This window comes from Ciconia boyciana, chromosome 34 (genome assembly GCF_034638445.1).
Source record: "Ciconia boyciana chromosome 34, ASM3463844v1, whole genome shotgun sequence".
Lineage (NCBI taxonomy): Eukaryota > Metazoa > Chordata > Aves > Ciconiiformes > Ciconiidae > Ciconia > Ciconia boyciana.
The window spans coordinates 543,474-569,373 of NC_132967.1; the positions used below are offsets into that span (position 1 = coordinate 543,474).

The window sequence follows — 25,900 nt, forward strand, 5'->3', positions numbered from 1 at the left end:
AAATATACAGTCTCTTATATACAGGGCCCGGCGCGGGCGCATGCGGGCCCGGACGCCTGGGTCCTCCCCAGGGGGGACCCGGACGCCTGGGTCCCCTCCGCGCACATCCCTGGGTCTGCGGCCCTTGGGTGTCCCCCGGGGAGGGGACCCAGGCGTCCAGGGTGGGGGGGTGGGGGGAAGGATGGGGAGGAGGGAGGGGAGGAGGGGGGAGGTTAAAGTGCCATGTGACATTCAGCCTGGAGCCGGGGGGGCCATCCTCAACGCCGGACCCCCAGGATGGCGGAGGGGGGACCCAGGCGTCCGGGTGCCCCCACCCCGGGGGCGAGGCATGAGCAGCCAAACACGAGCCACGTGCAGGTTTGGTTTTTTTTTTTTTGGGGGGGAGGTGGGGAAAAAAGGCGGGGGCGGGGGGTTACAAAAATAACCACCGCATCCAGCATGCCGGCGCCGTCCATCGCTGCCATGAGTTGTGTCCGTCCTCTGCCGGGGCGGGAGGGGGAGGTCGGGTCAGACCACGGTGCTGATGCGGTTCCCCCCTTGGGTTTGGGGGGCCCTGGCCGGCTTGGGCCAGGGGCGAGGTGGGGCCAGCGGGGGAGTGGGGGCTGAGGGGGTGTGGGGCGAAGGGGGGCAGAGGGGGTAGGAGGGGTGAGGGGGATGGGGGAATGGGGGCGGGTGGTGGTGATGATGATGATGATGGTGGTGATGGGGTGGGGGCTGCCCGCCGCCACCCCCGGAGGGCCCCCGGCTGGGCCACCGCCCCCTCCGAAAACGAAATGCTTGGCAGCGGCGGGGCGGGGGTGGCGGAGGGTGGTGGTGCGGGGGGCCGGGGGTAAGGGTGGGGCAGCCCGTGGTGGGGGTGCGGGGCTGTAGAGGGGTAGGGGGAGATGGGCTGGCGGGGGGGCCGGGGGACACCCCCTCTTGCCGGGCCGGTGTAAGGTGTAATGGGGGTGTGGCGGGGGAACCCCCACCGGGGGGCCGTGCTGCTGGGGGTGCCGACAGCGGGGTTGGGGTCCCCGTGGAAACGGGGGGCTCCGGCGGCGATGGCAGGCAGCGGCGGGGGGCGCGGGACGAGCGGGAGGGGGCTGCTGGGGTATGGGGGTGGCGGCGGGGGCCGGGCCCCCTGCCGCCGCCGCTCCCCCGGCCCCGTGGCAGTACTGGGCGTGCAGCGCCTGCAGCTTGGAGGGACCCTCGGGGGCCGGGGGGGCGGGGGGGTGATGGTGATGGGAGGATGAAGCTGAGGAAGAGGAGGCCGAGGCCGAAGTGGGGCCCCCCACCCCGGGTGGGGGGCCGGGGGGGCCTTTTCCCCGTCGGCTGCCGAAGAGGGACCCCAGGAAGGAGGAGGAGTTGGAGACGGGGCGGGGGGGGGCCTTGTAGCCCTCGGGGGCTCCCGCTGGCCCCCCCGGTGGTCCCCCCGCCTGCGGCCGGGGGCTGCTGATGATGGAGCCCTGCGGGAGGGGGCGGGGTCAGCCCGGCAGCAGGCCACGCCCCTGCTCCCGGCAGGCCACGCCCCCTCGAGACAGGCCTGGTCTCATTGATGGGTAAAGCCTGGCACCGAGGGCCCCTAGAGCAAGCCCCGCCCTCTCCCTGGACAGGCCCCGCCCCTAGAGCCAGCCCCGCCCTCTCCTTGGACAAGCCCTGTCCTCTAGAGCCAGCCCCGCCCTCTCCTTGATCAAGCCCCGCCCTCTAGAGCCAGCCCCGCCCCTGTACTGTGTAAGCCCCGCCCCTTGGCACCAGCCTCCCCCGGCCATTGGTGGAAAGGCCAGTCCCTGGGCCAGATCACGTGACATTAGTGAACAAGCCCTGCCTCCCAGCTCTAGCTTCTCCCCATTGGTGGATGGGCCCCGGCTCATGCAAGCAATCCCCGCCCCTTCCCCGGGATGGCCCCACCCCCTCGAACAAGCCCCTCCCCCTTGCCAGATAAGGGCTCTCCATGAGAAAAGCCCCGCCCTTTCTCCGGGCAAACCACGCCCCCTCGGCCAACCACGCCCCATTGTGGACAAGCCCCTCCCCTGCATGCCCAAGCCCTGCCCCTCACACCAGCTCCGCCCCCTTCCCCAAGAGCAGAGGGGGGCGCTGGGAACCTGGGGGCGTGGTTTCAATGGGTGGGGCTGGTAAGGGGCGGTGCTTTAAGGGGCGGGGCCTGGTGGGGGCCCCCCCCCACTCACCTCGATGGTGCTGTCAAGGGACCCCACGCTGTTGCGCCGGCCCCGCTTGCCTGGGGGGATGGGACACGGTTGGGGGGACATTTTGGGGGTCCCCTGGTGTGACCCCCAAACCCTGCTGTCCCCCCCAGGGACCTCAGTGCCCCCCGGGACCCCACTGTACCCCCCAGGGACCTCAGTGCCCCCAGGGCACCCCAAATGCCCTCCCAGGGGACTCTAAGCCCCCAAGGGACCCCAACACTCCCCAGGGGACCCCGACACCCCCAGGGGACCCCAATTGCCCCCAGAGACCACCCTATGCCCCCACAAGGCACCCCAAATGCCCCCAGGGCACCCCAAATGCCCTCCCAGGGGACTCTAAGCCCCCAAGGGACCCCAACCCCCAGGGGACCCCAATTGCCCCCAGAGACCTCAGTGTCCCCCACAGACCACCCCATCTGCCCCCAGGGCACCCCAAATGCCCCCCAGGGCACCCCAAATGCCCTCCCAGGGGACTCTAAGCCCCCAGGGGACCCCAACACTCCCCAGGGGACCCCAACACCCCAGGGGACCCCAATTGCCCCCAGAGACCACCCTATGCCCCCACAAGGCACCCCAAATACCCCCAGGGCACCCCAAATGCCCTCCCAGGGGACTCTAAGCCCCCAAGGGACCCCAACACTCCCCAGGGGACCCCGACACCCCCAGGGGACCCCAATTGCCCCCAGAGACCACCCTATGCCCCCACAAGGCACCCCAAATGCCCTCCAGGGCACCCCAAATGCCCTCCCAGGGACCCTAAACCCCCAAGGGACCCCAACACTCCCCAGGGGACCCCGACACCCCCAGGGATCTCAGTGTCCCCAGAGACCACCCTCTGCCCCCAAGGCACCCCAAATGCCCCCAGGGCACCCCAAATGCCCTCCCAGGGGACTCTAAGCCCCCAGGGGACCCCAACACTCCCAGGGGACCCCGACACCCCCCAGGGGACCCCAATTGCCCCCAGAGACCACCCTCTACCCCCACAAGGCACCCCAAATACCCCCAGGGCACCCCAAATGCCCTCCCAGGGGACTCTAAACCCCCAAGGGACCCCAACACTCCCCAGGGGACCCCGACACCCCCCAGGGGACCCCAATTGCCCCCCAGAGACCACCCTCTACCCCCACAAGGCACCCCAAATACCCTCCAGGGCACCCCAAATGCCCTCCCAGGGGACTCTAAGCCCCCAAGGGACCCCAACACTCCCCAGGGGACACCGACACCCCCAGGGGACCCCAGTGCCCCCAGAGACCACCCTCTGCCCCCACAAGGCACCCCAAATACCCCCAGGGCACCCCAAATGCCCTCCCAGGGGACTCTAAACCCCCAAGGGACCCCAACACTCCCCAGGGGACCCCGACACTCCCCAGGGGACCCCAATTGCCCCCCAGAGACCACCCTCTACCCCCACAAGGCACCCCAAATACCCCCAGGGCACCCCAAATGCCCTCCCAGGGGACTCTAAACCCCCAAGGGACCCCAACACTCCCCAGGGGACCCCGACACCCCAGGGGACCCCAATTGCCCCCAGGGACCTCAGTGTCCCCCAGAGACCACCCTCTGCCCCCCAAGGCACCCCAAATACCCCCAGGGCACCCCAAATGCCCTCCCAGGGGACTCTAAACCCCCAAGGGACCCCAACACTCCCCAGGGGACCCGACACCCCAGGGGACCCCAATTGCCCCCAGAGACCACCCTCTGCCCCCCAAGGCACCCCAAATGCCTCCCAGGGGACTCTAAACCCCCCAAGGGACCCCAACACTCCCCAGGGGACACCGACACCCCCAGGGGACCCCAATTGCCCCCAGAGACCACCCTATGCCCCCCAAGGCACCCCAAATACCCCCCAGGGCACCCCAAATGCCCTCCCAGGGGACTCTAAACCCCCCAAGGGACCCCAACACTCCCCAGGGGACCCCGACACCCCCAGGGGACCCCAATTGCCCCCAGAGACCACCCTATGCCCCCACAAGGCACCCCAAATACCCCCAGGGCACCCCAAATGCCCTCCCAGGGGACTCTAAGCCCCCAAGGGACCCCAACCCCCAGGGGACCCCAATTGCCCCCAGGGACCTCAGTGTCCCCCAGAGACCACCCCATCTGCCCCCCAAGGCACCCCAAATACCCCCAGGGCACCCCAAATGCCCTCCCAGGGACTCTAAACCCCCAAGGGACCCCAACACTCCCCAGGGGACCCCGACACCCCCAGGGGACCCCAATTGCCCCCAGAGACCACCCTATGCCCCCCAAGGCACCCCAAATGCCCTCCAGGGCACCCCAAATGCCCTCCCAGGGGACTCTAAACCCCCCAAGGGACCCCAACACTCCCCAGGGGACCCCGACACCCCCCAGGGGACCCCAATTGCCCCCAGAGACCACCCTCTGCCCCCCAAGGCACCCCAAATACCCCCAGGGCACCCCAAATGCCCTCCCAGGGGACTCTAAACCCCCAAGGGACCCCAACACTCCCCAGGGGACCCCGACACCCCCCCAGGGGACCCCAATTGCCCCCTAGAGACCACCCTATGCCCCCACAAGGCACCCCAAATACCCCCCAGGGCACCCCAAATGCCCTCCCAGGGGACTCTAAACCCCCAAGGGACCCCAACACTCCCCAGGGGACCCCGACACCCCCAGGGGACCCCAATTGCCCCCAGAGACCACCCTATGCCCCCACAAGGCACCCCAAATACCCCCAGGGCACCCCAAATGCCCTCCCAGGGGACTCTAAGCCCCCAAGGGACCCCAACCTCCCAGGGGACCCCAATTGCCCCCCAGGGACCTCAGTGTCCCCCAGAGACCACCCTCTGCCCCCCAAGGCACCCCAAATGCCCCCAGGGCACCCCAAATGCCCTCCCAGGGGACTCTAAGCCCCCCAAGGGACCCCAACACTCCCCAGGGACCCCGACACCCCCAGGGACCCCAGTGTCCCCCAGAGACCACCCCATCTGCCCCACAAGGCACCCCAAATACCCCCAGGGCACCCCAAATGCCCTCCCAGGGGACTCTAAGCCCCCAAGGGACCCCAACCGCCCCAGGGGACCCCGACACCCCCCGCCCCGGGGCGGCCGTCCCCGTCTCACCGCCATCGGAGAGGTCCCGCAGGGAGCTGCTGAGGGCGCTGCGCTTGAGCCCCTCGCCGGCCCCGAATGCCTCCTCCAGGCTGCTGCGGCTGAGGCCGTTGAGGGCCTCACGGGGGGGGCCCCCACCCCGTGTCCCCGACACCCCCTTCTGCTTCTCCAGCTCCGCTGTGGGGGGACGGACACGGCGGCCCCAGTCATCCCAGTGCCCCCCAGTAAGCCCCAGCATTCCCCGTCCCCATGGAAATGTCCCTGTTGACCGTCCCAGTGGCCTTCCCAGTGGTCCCAATGCCCCTGCTGGCCATCCCAGTGCTCCCAGTGCCAGCCTCAGTGCCCTGGTGCCTGTCCCAGTGTCCCCCATGCCCATCCCAGTGGTCCCAGTGCCTGTCCCAGTGTCCCCCGTGCCCATCCCAGTGCCCCCAGTGCCCACAGTACCTGTTCCAGTGCCCCCAGTCCCCATCCAAGTGACCCTAGGAACTGTCCCACTGCCCATTCAAGTGCTCCCAGTGCTCCCAGTGCCCACCCCAGTGTCCCCAGTGGCCCCATTCCCCAACCAATTGACCCCAGGGACCATCCCAGTGTCCATCCCAGTGCTCCCAGTGCCCATCCCAGTACGCCCAGTGGCCCCATTCCCCAACCAATTGACCCCAGGGACCATCCCAGTGCCCATCCCAGTGCTCCCAGTGCCCATCCCAGTACCCCCAGTGGCCCCATTCCCCAACCAATTGACCCCAGGGACCATCCCAGTGCCCACCCAAGTGCTCCCAGTGCTCCCAGTGTCCCCATTTTCCATCCAAGTTCCTCCAATGCCCCCCTCCCAGTTCCAATCTGTGCTCCCAGTGCTCACCACAGTGCTCCCAGTGCCCATCCCAGTACCCCAGTGCCCATCCCACTGCTCCCAGCATCCATCCCCGTACCCTTAGTGCCCCCCCAACCACCCCCCGCGCCTCTCCCAGTGCTCCCGGTACCCCTCCCAGTGCTCCCAGTGCCCCTCCCAGTGCTCCCAGTGCCCCGCTCACCCTCCACGCGGTACTTCTCCATCTCCTGCACCTCGGCCACGGACTCGCGGAGGTCGCTGGCGAAGCGCAGCCGGTCCTGTGGGCTCGGGGCGTTGAAGACGATCAGGACCTTCCTCTCCCCTCCCGGCGCCGCCGACAGCAGCTTGATCCCAAACTGGTAATCTGGGGGCGGGGGGGGTCAGAGGGCATGGGGTCAGAGGTTATGGGGTTTGGGGGACCCGGGGGTCAGGGGAGGGGTATCCCACAGGAGGTGCTGTGGGTAGGGGAGCATCCCATGGGGGACACCATGGGACATGCCATGGGGAACACCTTGGGACGTGCCACGGGGAACACCATGGTGTGGGGAACATCCCATGGGGGAGACCATGGTGTGGGGAACATCCCATGGGGGACATCCAATGAGGGACATCATGGGACATCCTATGGGGGACACTATGGGGGGGAGCATTCCATGGAGGACACCATGGGACATCCTATGGAGGACACCATGGGACATCCTATGGGGGACACTACGGGGTGGGAAGCATCCCATGGAGGACACCATGGGACATTCTGTGGGGGACACCATGGGGTGGGGAGCATCCCATGGGGGACACTATGGGACATGCCATGGGGCACACCATAGTGTGGGGAACATCCCATGGGGGACACCATGGGACATGCCATGGGGAACACCTTGGGACGTGCCACGGGGAACACCATGGTGTGGGGAACATCCCATGGGGCACACCATGGTGTGGGGAACATCCCATGGGGGACACCATGGGACATGCCATGGGGAACACCATGGTGGGGGGAACATCCCATGGGGCACACCATGGTGTGGGGAACATCCCATGGGGGACACCATGGGACATGCCATGGGGCACACCTTGGGACGTGCCACAGGGGACACCATGGTGTGGGGAACATCCCATGTGGGACACTCAGTGAGGGACATCATGGGACATCCTATGGGGGACACTATGGGGGGGGAGCATTCCATGGAGGACACCATGGGACACCCTATGGAGGACACCATGGGACATCCTATGGGGGACACTACGGGGTGGGAAGCATCCCATGGGGGACACCATGGGACATGCCATGGGGAACACCATGGTGGGGGGAACATCCCATGGGGCACACCATGGTGTGGGGAACATCCCATGTGGGACACTCAATGAGGGACATCATGGGACATCCTATGGGGGACACTATGGGGGGGGAGCATCCCATGGGGGACACCATGAGACATCCAATGAGGGACATCATGGGACATTCCACAGGGGACACCATGGGACATGCCATGGGGCACACCTTGGGACGTGCCACAGGGGACACCATGGTGTGGGGAACATCCCATGGGGGACACTCAATGAGGGACACCATGGGACATCCTATGGGGGATGCCATGGGGCACAGGAGCATCCCATGGAGGACACCATGGGACATCCTATGGGGGACACTATGGGGTGGGAAGCATCCCATGGAGGACACCATGGGACATTCTTTGGGGGACACCATGGGGTGGGAAGCATCCCATGGAGGACACCATGGGACATCCTATGGGGGACACCATGAGACATCCTATGGGGGACACTATGGGGTGGGGAGCATCCCATGGGGGACACCATGGGACATCCTGGAGGTTTCTGGAATGCGTTGATGATAACTTCCTTCTCCAAGTGATAGAGGAGCCAACGAGGAGAGGTGCTATGGTGGACCTTGTTGTCACCAACAAGGAGGGGCTGGTGGGGAATGTGAGGCTCAAGGGCAGCCTTGGCTGCAGTGATCATGAAATGGTGGAGGTCAAGATCTTCAGGGCAGCGAGGAGGGCACGCAGCAAGCTCACTACCCTGGACTTCAGGAGAGCAGACTTTGGCCTCTTCAAGGATCTGCTTGGTAGAGTAAGAGGAGCCCAAGAAAGCTGGTTAATATTCCAGGATCATCTCCTCCAAGCTCAGGAGCGATGCATCCCAACAAAGAGGAAATGCCAGGAGGCCTGCGTGGATGACCAAGGAGCTCCTGGAGAAACTCAACCCCAAAAAGGAAGTCTACAGAGGGTGGAAGCAAGGACAGGGAGCCTGGGAGGAACACAGAGAAATTGTCCGAGCTGCCAGGGATCAGGTTAGGAAAGCTAAAGCCCTGATGGAATTAAATCTGGCCAGGGACGTCAAGGACAACAAGAAAAGCTTCTATAGGTACGTCGGTGATAAAAGGAAGACTAGGGAAGATGTGGGCCCTCTCCAGAAGGAAACAGGAGACCTGGTTACCCGGGATATGGAGAAGGTTGAGGTACTCAACGACTTTTTTGCCTCAGTCTTCACCGGCGAGTTCTCAAGCCACAGCGCCCAAGTCGCAGAAGGCAAAGGCTGGGAGAATGAAGAACAGCCCACTGTGAGAGAAGATCAGGTTCAAGACCATCTGAGGAACCTCAAGGTGCGCAAGTCCATGGGATCTGATGAGATGCACCCTGAGGGAACTCGCGGATGAAGTTGCTGAGCCGCTATCCGTCGTATTTGAGAAGTCGTGGCAGTGCGGTGAAGTTCCCACTGACCGGAGAAGGAGAAACGTAACTCCTGTTTTTAAAGAAGAGGAAGACCTGGGGAACTACAGGCTGGTCAGTCTCACCTCTGTGCCCGGCAAGATCATGGAGCAGATCCTCCTGGCAACTATGCTAAGGGACATGGAGAATAAGGTGGTGACAGACAACGTGGCTTCACTAAGGGCAAATCATGCCCGACAAATTCGGTGGCCTCCTACAACGGGGTCACGGCGTTGGTGGATAGGGGAAGAGCAACTGATGTCATCTACATGGACTTGTGCAAAGCGTTTGACACCGTCCCACACGACATCCTTGTCTCTACATCGGAGAGACGTGGATTTGACGGATGGACCACGCGGTGGATGAGGAATCGGCCGGATGGTCGCACTCAAAGAGTTGCGGTCAACGGCTCGATGTCCAAGTGGAGACCAGTGACGAGTGGCGTTCCTCAGGGGTCGGTATTGGGACCGGCGCTGTTGAACACCTTTGTCGGCGACACGGACGGTGGGATTGAGCGCACGCTCAGCAAGTTTGCCGACGACACCAAGCTGTGCGGTGCGGTCGACACGCTGGAGGGAAGGGATGCCATCCAGAGCGACCTTGACAGGCTTGAGAGGTGGGCCTGCGCGAACCTCATGAAGTTCAACAAGGCCAAGTGCAAGGTCCTACACGTGGGACGGGGTAACGCCAAGCACGAATACAGGCTGGGTGGAGAATGGGTTGAGAGCAGCCCTGAGGAGAAGGACTTGGGGGTGTTGGTTGATGAGAAGCTCAACATGACCTGACAATGTGCGCCTGCAGCCCAGAAAGCCAACCATCTCCTGGGCCACATCAAAAGAAGCGTGGCCAGCAGGTCGAGGCAGGTGATGCTCCCCCTCTACTCCGCTCTGGTGAGACCCCACCTGGAGTAGTGCCTCCAGCTGTGGGGTCCTCAGCACAGGAAAGACATGGACCTGTTGGAGCGAGTCCAGAGGAGGGCCACCAAGATGATCAGAGGGCTGGAACGCCTCTCCTATGAAGACAGGCTGAGAGAGTTGGGGTTGTTCAGCCTGGAGAAGAGAAGGCTCCAGGGGAGACCTTCTAGCAGCCTGCCAGTACCTGGAGGTGGCCTAGAAGAAAGCTGGAGAGGGACTTTTTACAAGGGCGTGGAGTGAGAGGACAAGGGGTGATGGCTTTAAACGGAAAGAGGGGAGATTTTGGTTAGATATAAGGAAAGAAATTCTTCCCTATGAGGGTGGTGAGGCACTGGCACAGGTTGCCCAGAGAAGTTGTGGGTGCCCCATCCCTGGAAGTGTTCAAGGCCAGGTTGGACGAGGCTTTGAGCAACCTGGTCTGGTGGAAGGTGTCCATGGCAGGGGGGTTGGAACTAGATGATCTTTAAGGTCCCTTCCAACCCAAACCATTCCATGATTCTATGATCCTATGGGGGACACCATGAAACATCCCATGGCGAACAGCAAGGGACACCCAATGGGAGACGCTCTGTGGTGGACCCCATGGAGCAAAGGATCATCTGGTGGTGGACCCCGTGGGACATAGGGGCAGGGGAGCATCCCGTGGAGGTGCTGTGGGGCAGGGGAGCATGCCGTGGGGTGTTGTGGGGTGCCGTGGGGCTCACAGGCGTTCTGGAAGAGCTGCATGTGCATCTCAACGAGGGGGAAGCTCTGGCGGAAGCTGTAGGTCACCAGGATCTTCTTCTTCTGGAAGATCTTCGTCACCTGCCGGGGCCACCAGGTCACAGGGGACCCAAACATCTGGGAGACCCCTCGACTCCCCACGGGTGACCCCCACCCCAGGGACACCCCCGCTGTGCAGGGGACCCAGGCGTCCGGCTCACCACCAGCAGGTCGTTGAAGAGGAAGACCTCGCGCTGGTGCAGCCCCAGGCGCTGGGGCCGGTTGGGGTCGGGGACCTCGTAGAGCTGGCAGCAGCACACCAGGCGCCGGTGGGGCAGGGACAGCACCTGGGGACAGGGGTGGGCTCAGCACTAGGGCGGGGCCTCAGTGGGACACACCTACCTGCCCTCCAGGCCCGCCCCTTGATGGTGAAGGCCCCCTTGACATTGGCCTGTCCCATCCCTGGGGTCACCTAGAGCATCCCCCCCATAGCGTCACCTACAATATCCCCCATTGGATCACCTAGAACATCCCCCACTGGTCACCTTGAGCATCCCCCATAGGTCATGTAGAACATCCCCCACAGGGTCACCTAGGACTTCTCCCATAGGGTCACCTACAACATCCCCCATAGGTCACCTAGAACATCCCCCATAGGTCACCTAGAGCATCCTCCATAGGTCACCTAGAGCATCCTCCATAGGGCCACCTAGAACATCCTCCGTAGGTCACCTAGAACATCCCTCCATAGGTCACCTAGAACATTCCCCATAGATCACCTAGACCGTCCCTCCATAGGGTCACCTAGAACATCCCCCACTGGTCACCTAGAACATCCCCCATAGGTCACCTAGAGCATCCCCCATGGGTCACCTAGACCATCCCTCCGTAGGGTCACCTAGAACATCCCCCATAGGTCACCTAGAATGCATCCCATCCCTCGGGTGAACCCACCGGCTTCTTGCCGACAATCATGCGCTCGACGGCCTGGACCTGGGAGACGTGGTCATCATTGGTGCGCAGCTCCCGGCTCTGGATGCGCTGGTAGATGCCCACCAGCATGTCCCGGGGGATGTCCTCCCCGTTGTCCACCCCTGCGCGACACCCGGCCCCCCGCTCTAGAACCCATGTTCAGAAGCAGGGGGTGGAGACAAGATGGGACCGTGGTCCTCACCTCGGAGGTTCTTGATGAAGTCCTCCAGCTTCATCTTGCGCTCGGCCTTGACGCTGGGGCTGTACATGTCGGTGTTGAGGAGGATGATGGCGAAGGCCAGGATGAAGATGGTGTCCGGGTTGCGGAACTGGCGCAGCAGGGCCGCGTTACACACGCAGTAGCGTTGGCTGCGGGGCGGACAATCCCCACGGCCCATGGGGTCAGGGTGCCCCATGGCCATCCCCACGCGGCCGGGATGGCCTCTGCACCCCCCAGCTGTCCCAGAGTGGTCCAGGCCCCCTTGCATGTGGGGCACCACCTCTAATGTTCTCCTAGTCTATAGGGTCACCTAGAACATCACCCGGTCCCATGTGGGCCACCACCCTGATGTCCCCCTGCTCGGTCCATAGGGTCACCTAGAACATTACCTGGTCCCGTGTGGGCCACCACCCCAATGTCCCCCTGCTCGGTCCATAGGGTCACCTAGAACATCACCTGGTCCCGTGTGGGCCACCACCCCTAATGTCCCCCTGCTCGGTCCATGGGGTCACCTAGAACATCACCCCATGGCACGTGGGCCACCAGCCCTAGTGTCTCCCTCTTGATCCACAGGGTCACCTAGAACATCACCCCATGGTGACCACGCAACCGCGTGCCATGGCTCGGTGGCCTTCCTGGTGCCAGGGAGGATGGGGTGGGGACAGGGACCCGTCACCGTCCCTCACCTGAAGGCCTCGATCAAGCGCTCAACCTTCTGGGCCTCCCCCTGCACCCGAATGTGGGACTGGAACTTGCGCAGGGCCTCATCCAGCTCCATCCCGGAGAAGTCCATCTCGTCCACCACGCAGCTGTGGGAGACCCCCACAGACCGGAGATGGCCTCGGTCCTGGGCGGACCCCCCGAGTCCCACTGTGTCCCACCCCATCCCGGTGCATCCCCCCCGTCCTTACTCGAGGACGTCGCGGTTGAATTGCTTCTGGCGATTGCCGAGGAACTCGCCGATCATCTGCCGGCTCAACCCCTTCCTCTCCAGGATGAAGTGGGCCACCCCCACCGGCGTGTCCGAGAGGAAGCCCCTCTCGATCAGGTACTGGATCCCCTTCTCCGGTTTCCTACAAAGGTGGTGGGCGTGGGGTCACCCCGACTGCCGTGGGGCTCGTTGTTTCGTCCTGGCTATAGGGTGACCTATAGGTCACTTTGCCGTGGTCATGGAGTCACCTAAACGTCACCTTGTGTAGGGTCACCTAGGATAACAACCTGGCTTCCCTATAGGGTTACCTAGAACGTCATCATGTCTTGACTACTGGGCCACCTAGAACATCACCACGGCCATACTATAGAGCTATCTAGAACGACATCATGTCTTGACTACTGGGTCACCTAGAACATCACCACGGCCATACCATAGGGCTATCTAGAACGTCATCATGTCTTGACTACTGGGTCACCTAGAGGATCACCATGGCCATACTATAGGGTTATCTAGAACATCATCATGGTCTTCTATAGGACGTCACTCCATCCTTTCTGTAGGACCACCAAGAAGGTCACCCTCTCCTTGCTATAGGGCCACCAAGGTCACCCTATCCTTGCTATAGGACCACCAAGAAGGTCGCCCTGGCCTTTCTATAGGGCTACCAAGGTCATCCTGTCATTGCTATAGCATCATCTAGAACATCACCCTGTCTTCACCATAGGGCCACCAAGAACGCCACCCTATCCTTTCCATAGGGTCACCGAGAACACCACGCCATCCCGCTATAGGGTCACCAGACCCCATCCCACCTCCGACACGGGACCGCCACCCCCCCCCGACCCCCCTCATTTCCGGTCGCCCCCTCACTTGTTGAAGAGGTTGAGGCCGATGCGGTACTGCCGGCGCTGCACCACGTCGTTGTTGAGCGCCGGCGAGTCCCAGCTCTGCCGCGGTTCCCGTTGGTACGTGGCTTTGCCGGGGGGCCCGGAGGGACCTGGGGGTTGCGGGGGGGCGGCGGGAGGCGGGGGGGGCGGCGGGGGGGGTCGCCGCAGGCTGTCCCGGGACGAGGAGCCCGAGGAGCAGTTGAGGGTCTCGTTGGAGTTGGAGCTGCTCCCCAAGCTCTCGTTGTCCCCCTCCGAGCCCTCCTCGGCGGCGGGGGTGGTGGGGGCCGGGGGGGGAGCGGGGGGTTTCGGGGTGGAAGCAACGATGAGGGGGGCCGGTACGGGGCAACGTGCCCCCCCCGGCCCCTTCGGGTTCGTAGGGACCCCCTCGATTGAGGGAGCCGCGGTCGGAGCGGTCGCTGAGGTCGGCCGAGCTGTCGCTGGGGGGCTCGACCGTCAGCAAAGGGGGGTGCCCCCCCCCGCCACCCCCCCGACCCCGGCACTCCAAGCACGGGGGGCCGCGGCGAGGGGGTTCCTCGGGACCCCCCCAGCGTTCGGCCGGGCCGGGGGTTGGCGGGGGTGGCGGGGAGGTGGGGGCAGGGGAGGTGGGGCACCCCGGTTTCGGGGGCTCGGGACTGGGGGTCGCTCGGGGAGCGGGGGAGCCGGGGAGCCCCTCGTCCAGGTAGAGGGTGACGTCGCTGGCGGAAGTGGCGGCGCTGTCCCCCGCGGGGGGGGCCGGGGCCCCGGGGGGGACCCCCCGGCCGCCCCCCAGGGCCTCGTCGATGGAGGCGGCCAAGGACTTCACCTGCAGGGACGGAGCCCCCCCGCCCCCGTCAGCCCCCCGCCTCCATCATCACCCCCATGGGCCCCCGACGCCCCGTGACCCCCCCATAGTCCCTGTGACCCCTGTGTCCCCTCCCCCAGCTCCTCTTGGCCCCTGTGACCCCTATGACCCCCACGTCCCCTGTGACCTCCCATGACCCTCCGTGGCCCTATGACCCCCATGACCCCCATGAACCCCATGACCCCCATGTCCCCTGTGACTCTCACAGCCCCTATGACCTCCATGGCCCCTGTGACCCCCATGACCTCCCATGGCCCTGTGACCTCCACGACCTCTCATGGCCCTTGGGACCCCCATGACCCCCATGACCCCCGTGACCCCTGTGACCTCCCATGGCCCTGTGACCTCTGTGACCCCCCAATAGCCCTTGGGACCCCCATGGCCTCTATGACCCCCATGACCCTTGTGACCCCCCATGGCCCCTATGACCCCCATGACCCCTGTGACCCCCCACGGCCCTTGGGACCCCCACGGCCCCTCTGACCCCCATGACCCCTGTGACCCCCCCACGGCCCTTGGGCCCCCCACGGCCCCTATGACCCCCATGACCCTTGTGACCCCCGCACGGCCCTTGGGACCCCCATGGCCTCTATGACCCCCATGACCCTTGTGACCCCCATGGACCTTGTGACCCCCGCACGGCCCTTGGGACCCCCATGGCCTCTATGACCCCCATGACCCTTGTGACCCCCCATGGCCCCTATGACCCCCATGACCCCTGTGACCCCCGCACGGCCCTTGGGACCCCATGGCCTCTATGACCCCCACGACCCTGTGACCCCCCACGGCCTCTATGACCCCCATGACCCCTGTGACCTCCCACGGCCCTACGACCTCCAATGACCCCCGCGACCCCTTGTGACCCCTACCTGCTGCGCGGAGGCCTCCTCCAGGTCGGCGCCGCCGGGCCCGAAGTCGGCGGAGGCCGAGAGCTGCCGGGGGCTGCCGGCGCCCCCGCCCCGGGCCCCCCGTCGTCGCCCCTTCGGTGGGACCACCCCCCCCATCCAAACCGGCCCGGCAGGACCCCCCGTATCGGGGCGCCCTTCGAGGTCCCCCCAACACCCCCTCGTCCAGCGAGGCGGGTTTACCCTGGAAATAAGGGGGCGGCGGGGGGCCCGGGGCGGGGGCCGGGGGGCCGCGGTCGTATTCCTCGAAGGAGAACTGGAGGCGGAGGCCGGGGAGGGCGAGGCGACGGGCGCGGCCCCCCTCGCTGCGCAGCCGCTCGAACTTCTGGGCCATGCGGTAGCGGCGGAAGGCGGCCTGGATGGTGCGGGCAGCGCGGCGGGTGCGGAAGTAACCCCCGTATTTGCGTTCCAGCATCTCCACCTGGGGGGGGGGGACGGGGGGGGATGGGGGGGGGACAGGGGATGGGGACGGGGATGGGGACGTGGCAGGGGGGACAGGGGATGGGGATGGGGATGTGGAGGGGGACACGGGGATGGGGATGGGGATGGGGATGGGGACGTGGAGGGGACATGGGGGGGGACACATGGGGATGGGGATGGGGACATGGAGGGGGACACGGGGATGGGGACGTGGAGGGGACACGGGGATGGGGAGGGGGACGTGGAGGGGGACATGGGGGGACACATGGGGATGGGGATGGGGACGTGGAGGGGACATGGGGGGGGGACAGATGGGGATGGGGATGGGGATGGGGATGGGGACGTGGAGGGGGACATGGGGGAGGATATGGGGTGGGATATGGGGATGGGGACATGGAGGGGGACACGGGGATGGGGATGGGGACGTGGAGGGGGACATGGGGGGGACACACGGGGATGGGGATGGGGACATGGAGGGGGACACGGGGATGGGGATGGGGATGGGGACGTGGAGGGGGACACGGGGATGGGGATGGGGACGTGGAGGGGACATAGGGGGACACACGGGGATGGGGATGGGGATGGGGACGTGGAGGAGGACATGGGGATGGGGATGGGGACGTGGAGGGGACATGGGGGACACACGGGGATGGGGATGGGGACGTGGAGAGGGACATGGGGATGGGGATGGGGATGGGGACGTGGAGGGGGACATGAGGGGGACACATGGGGATGGGGACGGGGATGGGGACGTGGAGGGGGACATGGCGGGGGACATGGGGGAGGATATGGGGGGATATGGGGATGGGGACGGGGATGGGGACGTGGACGGGGACGTGGGGGGGGACACATGGGGATGGGGATGGGGACGTGGAGGGGGACACGGGGATGGGGATGTGGAGGGGACATGGGGGACACACGGGGATGGGGATGGGGATGGGGACATGGAGAGGGACATGGGGATGGGGACGTGGAGGGGGACATGGGGGGACATGGGGTGTGGATGAGGACACGAGTGGAGATACGGGGACATGGGGATGGGGACATGGATGGGGACATGGGGGCGTGGATGGGGACACGGGGACACACCAGGGTACCAGAGGTGGACACGGGGGCAGACGGACAGGGAGGGGACAGGGCAGGAGAAGGACACAGGTGAGGCAACACCCGGGCAAACGGGGTTGCACCGGGGTGGGGGCACGGTGGCCTCGCACGGGGACGGGGCCTCGCACGGGGACAGCGACCATCACACGGGGCTGGTGACCATCATACGTGGCCAGGGACCATCATGCACGGCTAATGACCATCACACATGGGTTGTGACCATCACACATGGCCAGGGACCATCACGTGGGGTTGGGGACCATCACGCATGGTTGGGGACCATCACACATGGCTAGTGACCACCACACGTGTCCGGTGACCATCACACGTGGCCAGGGACCGTCACACATGGCCCAGGACCATCACATGGGGCTGGTGACCATCACAGGTGGGTGATGACCATCAAACGTGTCTGGGGACCATCACACATGGGTTGGTGACCATCACACATGTCTGGGGACCATCGCACAGGGCTGGGGACCATCACATGTGCCCGGTGACCATCACACATAGGTGGTGACCATCCCACAAGGCTGGGGACTACTGCATGGGGCTGGTGACCATCACACATGGCCAGGGACCATCACACGGGCCAGGGACCATCAGACATGGCTGGTAACCATCACATGTGGCTGGTGACCATCACACATGGGTTGTGACCATCACACATGGCCAGAGTCCATCATATGCGGCTGGGGACCATCACACGTGGCTGGTGACCATCACACATGGGGCTGGTGACCATCACACATGGCCAGGGACCATCACAGGGGCCAGGAACCATCAGACATGGCTGGTAACCATCACATGTGGCTGGTGACCATCACACATGGCTGGTGACCATCACACATGGGTTGTGACCATCACACATGGCCAGAGTCCATCATATGGGGCTGGGGACCGTCACACGTGGCTGGTGACCATCACACGTGGCTGGTGACCACCACATGTGGCTGGTGACCATCACACATGGGGCTGGTGACCATCACACATGGCCAGGGACCATCACAGGGGCCAGGAACCATCAGACATGGCTGGTAACCATCACATGTGGCTGGTGACCATCACACATGGCTGGTGACCATCACACATGGGTTGTGACCATCACACATGGCCAGAGTCCATCATATGGGGCTGGGGACCATCAGAGGTGGGTGATGACCATCACATGGGGTTGGTGACCATCACACATGGGGTTGGTGACCACCACACGTGGCCGGTAATCACCACATGTGGCTGGTGACCATCACACATGTGGCTGGTGACCATCACACATGGGGTTGGTGACCATCACACATGGGGCTGGGGACCCTCACACATGGCCAGAGTCCATCATATGGGGCTGGGGACCATCACACATGGCCAGGGACCATCACATGGGGCTGGGGACCATCACACGGGGTTGGTGACCATCACACGGGGTTGGTGACCATCACACATGGGGTTGGTGACCATCACACGTGGCTGGTGACCACCACATGTGGCTGGTGACCATCACACATGGGGCTGGTGACCATCACACATGGCTGGTGACCATCACACATGGGGTTGGTGACCATCACACATGGCCAGGGTCCATCACAGGGGCCAGGGACCATCAGACATGGCTGGTGACCATCACACATGGGTTGTGACCATCACACATGGCCAGAGTCCATCATATGGGGCTGGGGACCATCACACGTGGCTGGTGACCATCACATGGGGCTGGGGACCATCACACGGGGTTGGTGACCATCACATGGGGTTGGTGACCGTCACACATGGGGTTGGTGACCATCACACATGGCTGGTGACCATCACACGTGGCCGGTGACCACCACATGTGGCTGGTGACCATCACACATGTGGCTGGTGACTATCACACGTAGGGTTGGTGACCATCACACATGGCCAGGGACCATCACAGGGGCCAGGGACCATCAGACATGGCTGGTGACCACCACATGTGGCTGGTGACCATCACACATGGCTGGTGACCATCACACATGGGGCTGGGGACCCTCACACATGGCCAGAGTCCATCATATGGGGCTGGGGACCATCACACGTGGCTGGTGACCATCACATGGGGCTGGGGACCATCACACGGGGTTGGTGACCATCACATGGGGTTGGTGACCATCACACATGGGGTTGGTGACCATCACACGTGGCCGGTGACCACCACATGTGGCTGGTGACCATCACACATGTGGCTGGTGACTATCACACGTAGGGTTGGTGACCATCACACATGGCCAGGGACCATCACAGGGGCCAGGGACCATCAGACATGGCTGGTGACCACCACATGTGGCTGGTGACCATCACACGTGGCTGGTGACCATCACACATGGGGCTGGGGACCCTCACACATGGCCAGAGTCCATCATATGGGGCTGGTGACCATCACACGTGGCTGGTGACCATCACATGGGGCTGGGGACCATCACACGGGGTTGGTGACCATCACATGGGGTTGGTGACCATCACACATGGGGTTGGTGACCATCACACGTGGCCGGTGACCACCACATGTGGCTGGTGACCATCACACATGTGGCTGGTGACCATCACACGTAGGGTTGGTGACCATCACACATGGCCAGGGACCATCACAGGGGCCAGGGACCATCAGACATGGCTGGTGACCACCACATGTGGCTGGTGACCATCACACATGGCTGGTGACCATCACACATGGGGCTGGGGACCCTCACACATGGCCAGAGTCCATCATATGGGGCTGGGGACCATCACACGTGGCTGGTGACCATCACATGGGGCTGGGGACCATCACACGGGGTTGGTGACCATCACATGGGGTTGGTGACCATCACACATGGGGTTGGTGACCATCACACGTGGCCGGTGACCACCACATGTGGCTGGTGACCATCACACATGTGGCTGGTGACCATCACACGTAGGGTTGGTGACCATCACACATGGCCAGGGACCATCACAGGGGCCAGGGACCATCAGACATGGCTGGTGACCACCACATGTGGCTGGTGACCATCACACGTGGCTGGTGACCGTCACACATGGGGCTGGGGACCCTCACACATGGCCAGAGTCCATCATATGGGGCTGGGGACCATCACACGTGGCTGGTGACCATCACATGGGGCTGGGGACCATCACACGGGGTTGGTGACCATCACATGGGGTTGGTGACCATCACACATGGGGTTGGTGACCATCACACATGGCTGGTGACCATCACACGTGGCTGGTGACCATCACACACGTGGCTGGTGACCATCACACATGGGGTTCGTGACCATCACACATGGCCAGGGACCATCACAGGGGCCAGGGACCATCAGACATGGCTGGTGACCACCACATGTGGCTGGTGACCATCACACATGGGGCTGGGGACCCTCACACATGGCCAGGGACCATCACATGGAGTTGGTGACCATCACACATGACCGGGGACCATCACACAGGGCTGGGGACCATCCCGGGGGGGGTGTCAGGGGTTGTCACCGGGTGTCCCCAGGGTACCTTCTTGTCCTGCAGGTCGGTGGAGAGCTCGTAGCTGTCGCTCAGAGCCTTCGGCCTCTTGCTCTCCTCCTCCTCCTCCTGCTTGCGCAGGGCCACGCTGGCGGGCTGGGGTGGCAGCCGGGGCCAGGCCAACCCCGGGGAGCCCCCCCCGGGGCATCCCCCAGACCCCCCCGGTCCTTGGGGGGCCGGCTGGGGGAGGCCACGGTATGGGGGGGGTCGCCCGGGGCTGTCGGGCACCGGACCCCCACCCTCGCTGCCCGGCGCCTCGCCGTCCACGCTGCGGGGACACCGCGTCACCCCCACGGTCAGGACCCCCCCCGAGTCCCCCTGAGACCTCCCCGAGGCACCCCAAGACCCCCCTGAGCCACCCCGAGGCCCCCCCAAACCACCCTGAGACCCCCCCCAAGTGGCCTCAAGGACCCCCCCCCCCCCAAGACTCCCCAAACAGCCCCGTCCTCCCCTGGGGCAGCTGGAGCCACCCGAGCAGGGACCATGGGGACACGGGCGTAGGGACACATGGACACAGGACACGTGGATGTGGGACACACGGACATGGATACGGGGATGCAGGGACATGGGGACACACAGACGTGGGGACACATGGACGTGGCAGACATGGGGACACACGGACAGGATAGACATGGGGACACGGACAAGGGACACGTGGACATGAGGACACGTGGACATGGTGACATTTGGACACGGGACATAGACACGGCAGACATGGGGACACTTGAGACTTGGGGACACATGGACAGGATAGACATGGGGACATGACAGACGTGGGGACAGGGACATGGGACACAGGGATGCAGGAGCACATGGACATGGGGACACAGGGACACGGGGACACACGGACACGGGGACACATGGACATGACCAACATGGAGACATATGGATGTGGGGACACATGGACACGGACACGGGGACACATGGAGATGGGACACACGGACACGACCAACATGGAGACACGTGGGCATGAGGACACATGGACGTGGCAGACATGGGGACACACAGACATGGGACACACGGACATGGGGACATGTGACATGGAGACATATGGACATGACCAACATGGGGACACGTGGACACAACAGACATGGGGACACAGGGACATGGGGACACACGGACACTGGGACACATGAACATGGGGACACACGGATATGGGGACACATGGACACTGGGATACATGAACATGGGGACACATGGACACTGGGACACACGGACACAAGACATATATGGACAAACGGGGACACCCGGACACACCAGACATGGCGACATGTGACATGGGGACACACGGACATGGGGACACACGGACACGGGGACACATGGACACAAGACATACATGGACACACGGACATGGGGACACACGGACACACCAGACATGGCGACGTGTGACATGGGGACACACGGACAAGGGGACACATGGACACTGGGACACAGGGACACAAGACATACATGGACACACGGACATGGGGACACACGGACACCGGGATACATGAACATGGGGACACACGGCCACAGGACATACATGGACACACAGACACGGGGACACATGGACACACGGACATGGGGACACACGACATGGGGACACACGGACACTGGAATACATGGACACACGGGGACACATGGACACAGCAGACATGGGAACATGTGACATGGGGACACACGGACACTGGGATACATGAACATGGGGACACACGGACATGGGCACACACAGATATGGGGACACACGGACACGGGGACGCATGGACATGGGGACACACAGACACTGGGATACATGAACATGGGGACACACGGACATGGGGACACACAGACACTGGAATACATGAACATGGGGACACATGGACATGGGGACACATGGACACGGGGACACATGGACACTGGGATACTGGGCCATGGGGACACATGGACACGGGGACACACGGACACGGGGACACACGGACACGGGGACACACGGACACAAGACATACATGGACACATGGGGACACACGGACACAGCAGACATGGGGACATGTGACATGGGGACACACGGACACTGGGACACATGAACACGGGGACACACGGACATGGGCACACACAGATATGGGGACACACGGACACGGGGACGCATGGACACGGGGACGCACGGACACTGGGATACACGAACATGGGGACACACGGACATGGGGACAGATGGACGTGGGGACACACAGACACGAGGACACACCAGACATGGGGACACACGGACACACAGACACGGGGACACACGGACACAGACACCCACCAGCCCCGGGGGGACCCAGGCGTCCGGGAAGGGGGGGAGGGGGACACACAGGTAAGGGGGGGTGTCCCCAAAACTCCGGGGGCTCCAGGGCAGGTCCTGGGGGGGGGTGTCCCCGAGGGTTTGGGGGGGGAATGATGAGGGGGGGGCCCGCGTGGGGGAGGGGGCGTAAAAGGGTTTGGGGGGTGTTGGGGTGAGGGGGGTCTCGGGGTGGGGGGTGGGGTTTGGGGGGGATCCCCCGACTCACCCGTGCAGCAGGCGCTGCCGGAGCGGCCCCGCCGCCGGTCGGCGGTGCACTGCAGGCACCACATCACGGGGGGGTACCCCACGGGGGACACCCCCACGAGTGGGGAGGGGGTTTGGGGGAGGGGGGGCCGGCTCCTCCGCAGCAGCACCCAGGGCCCGGTCGGCCGGTGGAGGAGAAGGGGGGTTGCGGAGGGGGGGGGAGGAGCCGGAGGAGCGACCCCCCCACCCCTCCCACCCACCCCACCCCCGGCTCGCGCGTGCCCGGACGCGGGGGTTCTGTCCCCGCGTGGGGGGACACACGCCTGGGTCCCCTGAGGGGCTGGGGGGACGGGGGGAGCGGATGCCTGGGTTCCTCTGAGATGGAATAGGGGGTCTTGCCCGCCCGCCCCCAAAACTGGGGGGGGAGCGCGGATGCCTGATAAGGGGGCTGTCCCCAAAAATATTGGGGGGGCGGATGTATGAATCCCCCAGGGGGCTGGGGCGGGGCTGGGATGTCCCCTGTGAGATGAGGGGTGTTGCCCCCCCCCAAGTGGGGTGGGTTCGCCCGGACGCCTGGGTCCCCCGACGCCGCGGGGGGTCCCCAATGGGAGTCGGGGAGGAGGGAGGGGGGCTCCCGCAATGGTTTCGCCTAGCGCCTGGCGCATGCGCGGAGTGCCCCCCCCCGCGGGATGGCGGTTGCCATGGGGACGCGGCGGGCGGGGGCGGGGCCGGCGGGTTGCCAGGGCTGCTGTTACCATGGCGACACGGCGGGGGTGGGGGTGGGGGTGGGTGTGGTCCCGGCCGCCTGGGTCCCCGGCGCGAGCCCCGCCCTCCCCTCACGTCACCGCCCTCTCCCCGCTACGTCACCGCCCTCTCCCCAAAATAACCCGAGGAGGCGCCACGATGGAGGCGTCGCCATGGCAACCGCCTCCAAAACAGGCCCCCTCCCCCCCAGCCGGGCTTCCGGGACCCATACAGCGCCTATAGGTCCCTGGGGAACCTATAAGGGTCCCTATAGGTCCCTGGGGGCCCCTATACAGCCCTGGGGACCATATGGCCCAGGGATCTATAAGGGCTTCCATAGGTCCCCCAGGGATCTACGAGGGTCCCTATAGGTCGCTGGGGTCCCTAGGGCCCCTACAGATCCCTGGGGATCCATATGGCCCCTATAGGATCCATACGGTCCCTCTGGGTCCTTTGGGGAGCTACAAGGACCCCATATACAGCCCCTACTCCCAGAGAACACACACAGACCCTATATACGAGCCATACAGCCCCCAGGGAACCCATACAGTCCCTATATGTCCCTGGGGGCCATACTGCCCCTACAATACCCATAGGGTCTCTATAACCCCTCCACAGCCCGGGGGGCTATATGCCCCTATACTGCCCCGGGGTGGGGGGTCAGTACAGCCCCCATACCACCTGCAAGGGGTCTGTGCAATCTATATGACACCCGGACGGGGGCCCACAGGGCCCCTATAGCGCCCAGAGGGCGCCCACAGCACGCAACAAGGTCCATACAGCCCCTATACTGCCCCATGGGGCTCTCTGCAACCCATATAGCACCATATGGCCCCTACACTGCCCTGTAGGGCTCTGCACAGTCCATATAGGTCTCTACAGCCCCTATACTGCCCTGTGGGGCTCTGTGCAGCCTATATAGCACCTTTACTGCCCCGTGGGGTTCCGTGCAGACCATACAGCACCTATACCACCCCATGGGGCTCCATGCAGCCTGTATAGCACCATATGGCCCCTATAGTATAGCACCATATGGCCCCTATACTGCCCCGTGGGGCTCTGTACAGCCCATACAGCACCATATAGCCCCTATACCGCCCCGTGGGGCTCTGTACAGCTCATACAGCACCATATGGCCCCTATACTGCCCTGTGGGGCTCTGTACAGCTCATACAGCACCATATGGCTCCTATACTGCCCCGTGGGGCTTTGCACAGCTCATATTGCACCATATGGCCCCTCTACTGCCCCGTGGGGCTCTGCACAATCCATATAGCACCATATGGCCCCTATACTGCCCCGTGGGGCTCTGCACAATCCATATAGCACCATATGGCCCCTATACTGCCCCATGGGGCTCTGTACAGCCCATACAGCACCATATAGCCCCTATACCACCCCGTGGGGCTCTGTACAGCCCATACCGCACCATATGGCCCCTATACTGCCCCGTGGGGCTCTGCACAATCCATATAGCACCATATGGCCCCTATACTGCCCCATGGGTCTCTGTACAGCCCATACAGCACCATACGGCCCCTATACTGCCCCGTGGGGCTCTGCACAGCTCATATAGAACCATATAGCCCCTATACTGCCCCATGGGGCTCTGCACAGTCCGTACAGCACCATATGGCCCCTATACTGCCCCATGGGGCTCTGCACAGCCCATACAGCACCATATGGCCCCTATACTGCCCCATGGGGCTCCGAGCAGCCTATATAGCCCCCAGGGGGTCCATATGGCCCCTATAGGGCCGAGGAAGGGGGGGAGGACCCCCGGGAGGACCCAGATGTCCGGGCCGGGGGGGGAGGGGCTCTTACCTGTGGGTGGGGGAGGTTGGAGCGGCCGAGAGGACCCATGGGTGGCACCTGGAGGGGGGGACGGACAGACGGACGGGGGACGATGGACAGGGGGACAGGGGGACAGGGGGACGTCTACTCCTGCCTATGGCGGGATGGACAGACAGACGGACAGGGGACGATGGACGGGGGGGACAGGGGGACGTCTGCTCCTGCCTATGGCGGGACGGACGGAAGGACAGACGGACGGGGGACGATGGACGGGGGGACAGGGGGACAGGGGGATGTCTACTCCTGCCTATGGCGGGATGGACAGACAGACGGACGGGGGACGATGGACGGGGGGGACAGGGGGACGTCTACTCCTGCCTATGGCGGGATGGACGGACGGACAGACGGACGGATGATGGATGGGGGACACAGGGAGACAGGGGGATGTCTGCTCCTGCCTACGGCAGGACAGACGGACAGACGGACAGTGGATGGGGGCACAGGGGACGTCTGCTCCTGCCTATGGCGGGACGGACGGACGGACAGGGACGGCCGGACGATGGGGTGGAGGACAGACAGAGGGACGGAGGGCGATGGGGACGGCCGGACAGACAGACAGGGGGGTGGCGGCCGGACAGAGGGACAGCGATGGCCGGACAGACGGACGG

At 64.2% G+C, this 25,900-nt stretch overlaps 1 protein-coding gene across 1 annotated transcript in view; it reads right to left on the minus strand.

Moving 5' to 3' along the window:
- Window positions 1-507: 507 nt before the first annotated feature.
- Window positions 508-25,900, minus strand: part of LOC140645487 (IQ motif and SEC7 domain-containing protein 1-like) — a 37,095-nt gene continuing 11,702 nt past the window's right edge. Inside the window, 17 exon segments of the mRNA XM_072848916.1 lie at window positions 508-602; window positions 1,118-1,445; window positions 2,166-2,215; window positions 5,267-5,431; window positions 6,283-6,444; window positions 10,428-10,527; window positions 10,647-10,772; window positions 11,380-11,519; window positions 11,600-11,766; window positions 12,304-12,426; window positions 12,529-12,690; window positions 13,422-13,710; window positions 13,713-13,766; window positions 13,769-14,240; window positions 15,149-15,244; window positions 15,246-15,605; window positions 20,207-20,483. Of these exon segments, the coding sequence (XP_072705017.1) occupies window positions 508-602; window positions 1,118-1,445; window positions 2,166-2,215; window positions 5,267-5,431; window positions 6,283-6,444; window positions 10,428-10,527; window positions 10,647-10,772; window positions 11,380-11,519; window positions 11,600-11,766; window positions 12,304-12,426; window positions 12,529-12,690; window positions 13,422-13,710; window positions 13,713-13,766; window positions 13,769-14,240; window positions 15,149-15,244; window positions 15,246-15,605; window positions 20,207-20,483 (3,166 nt within the window).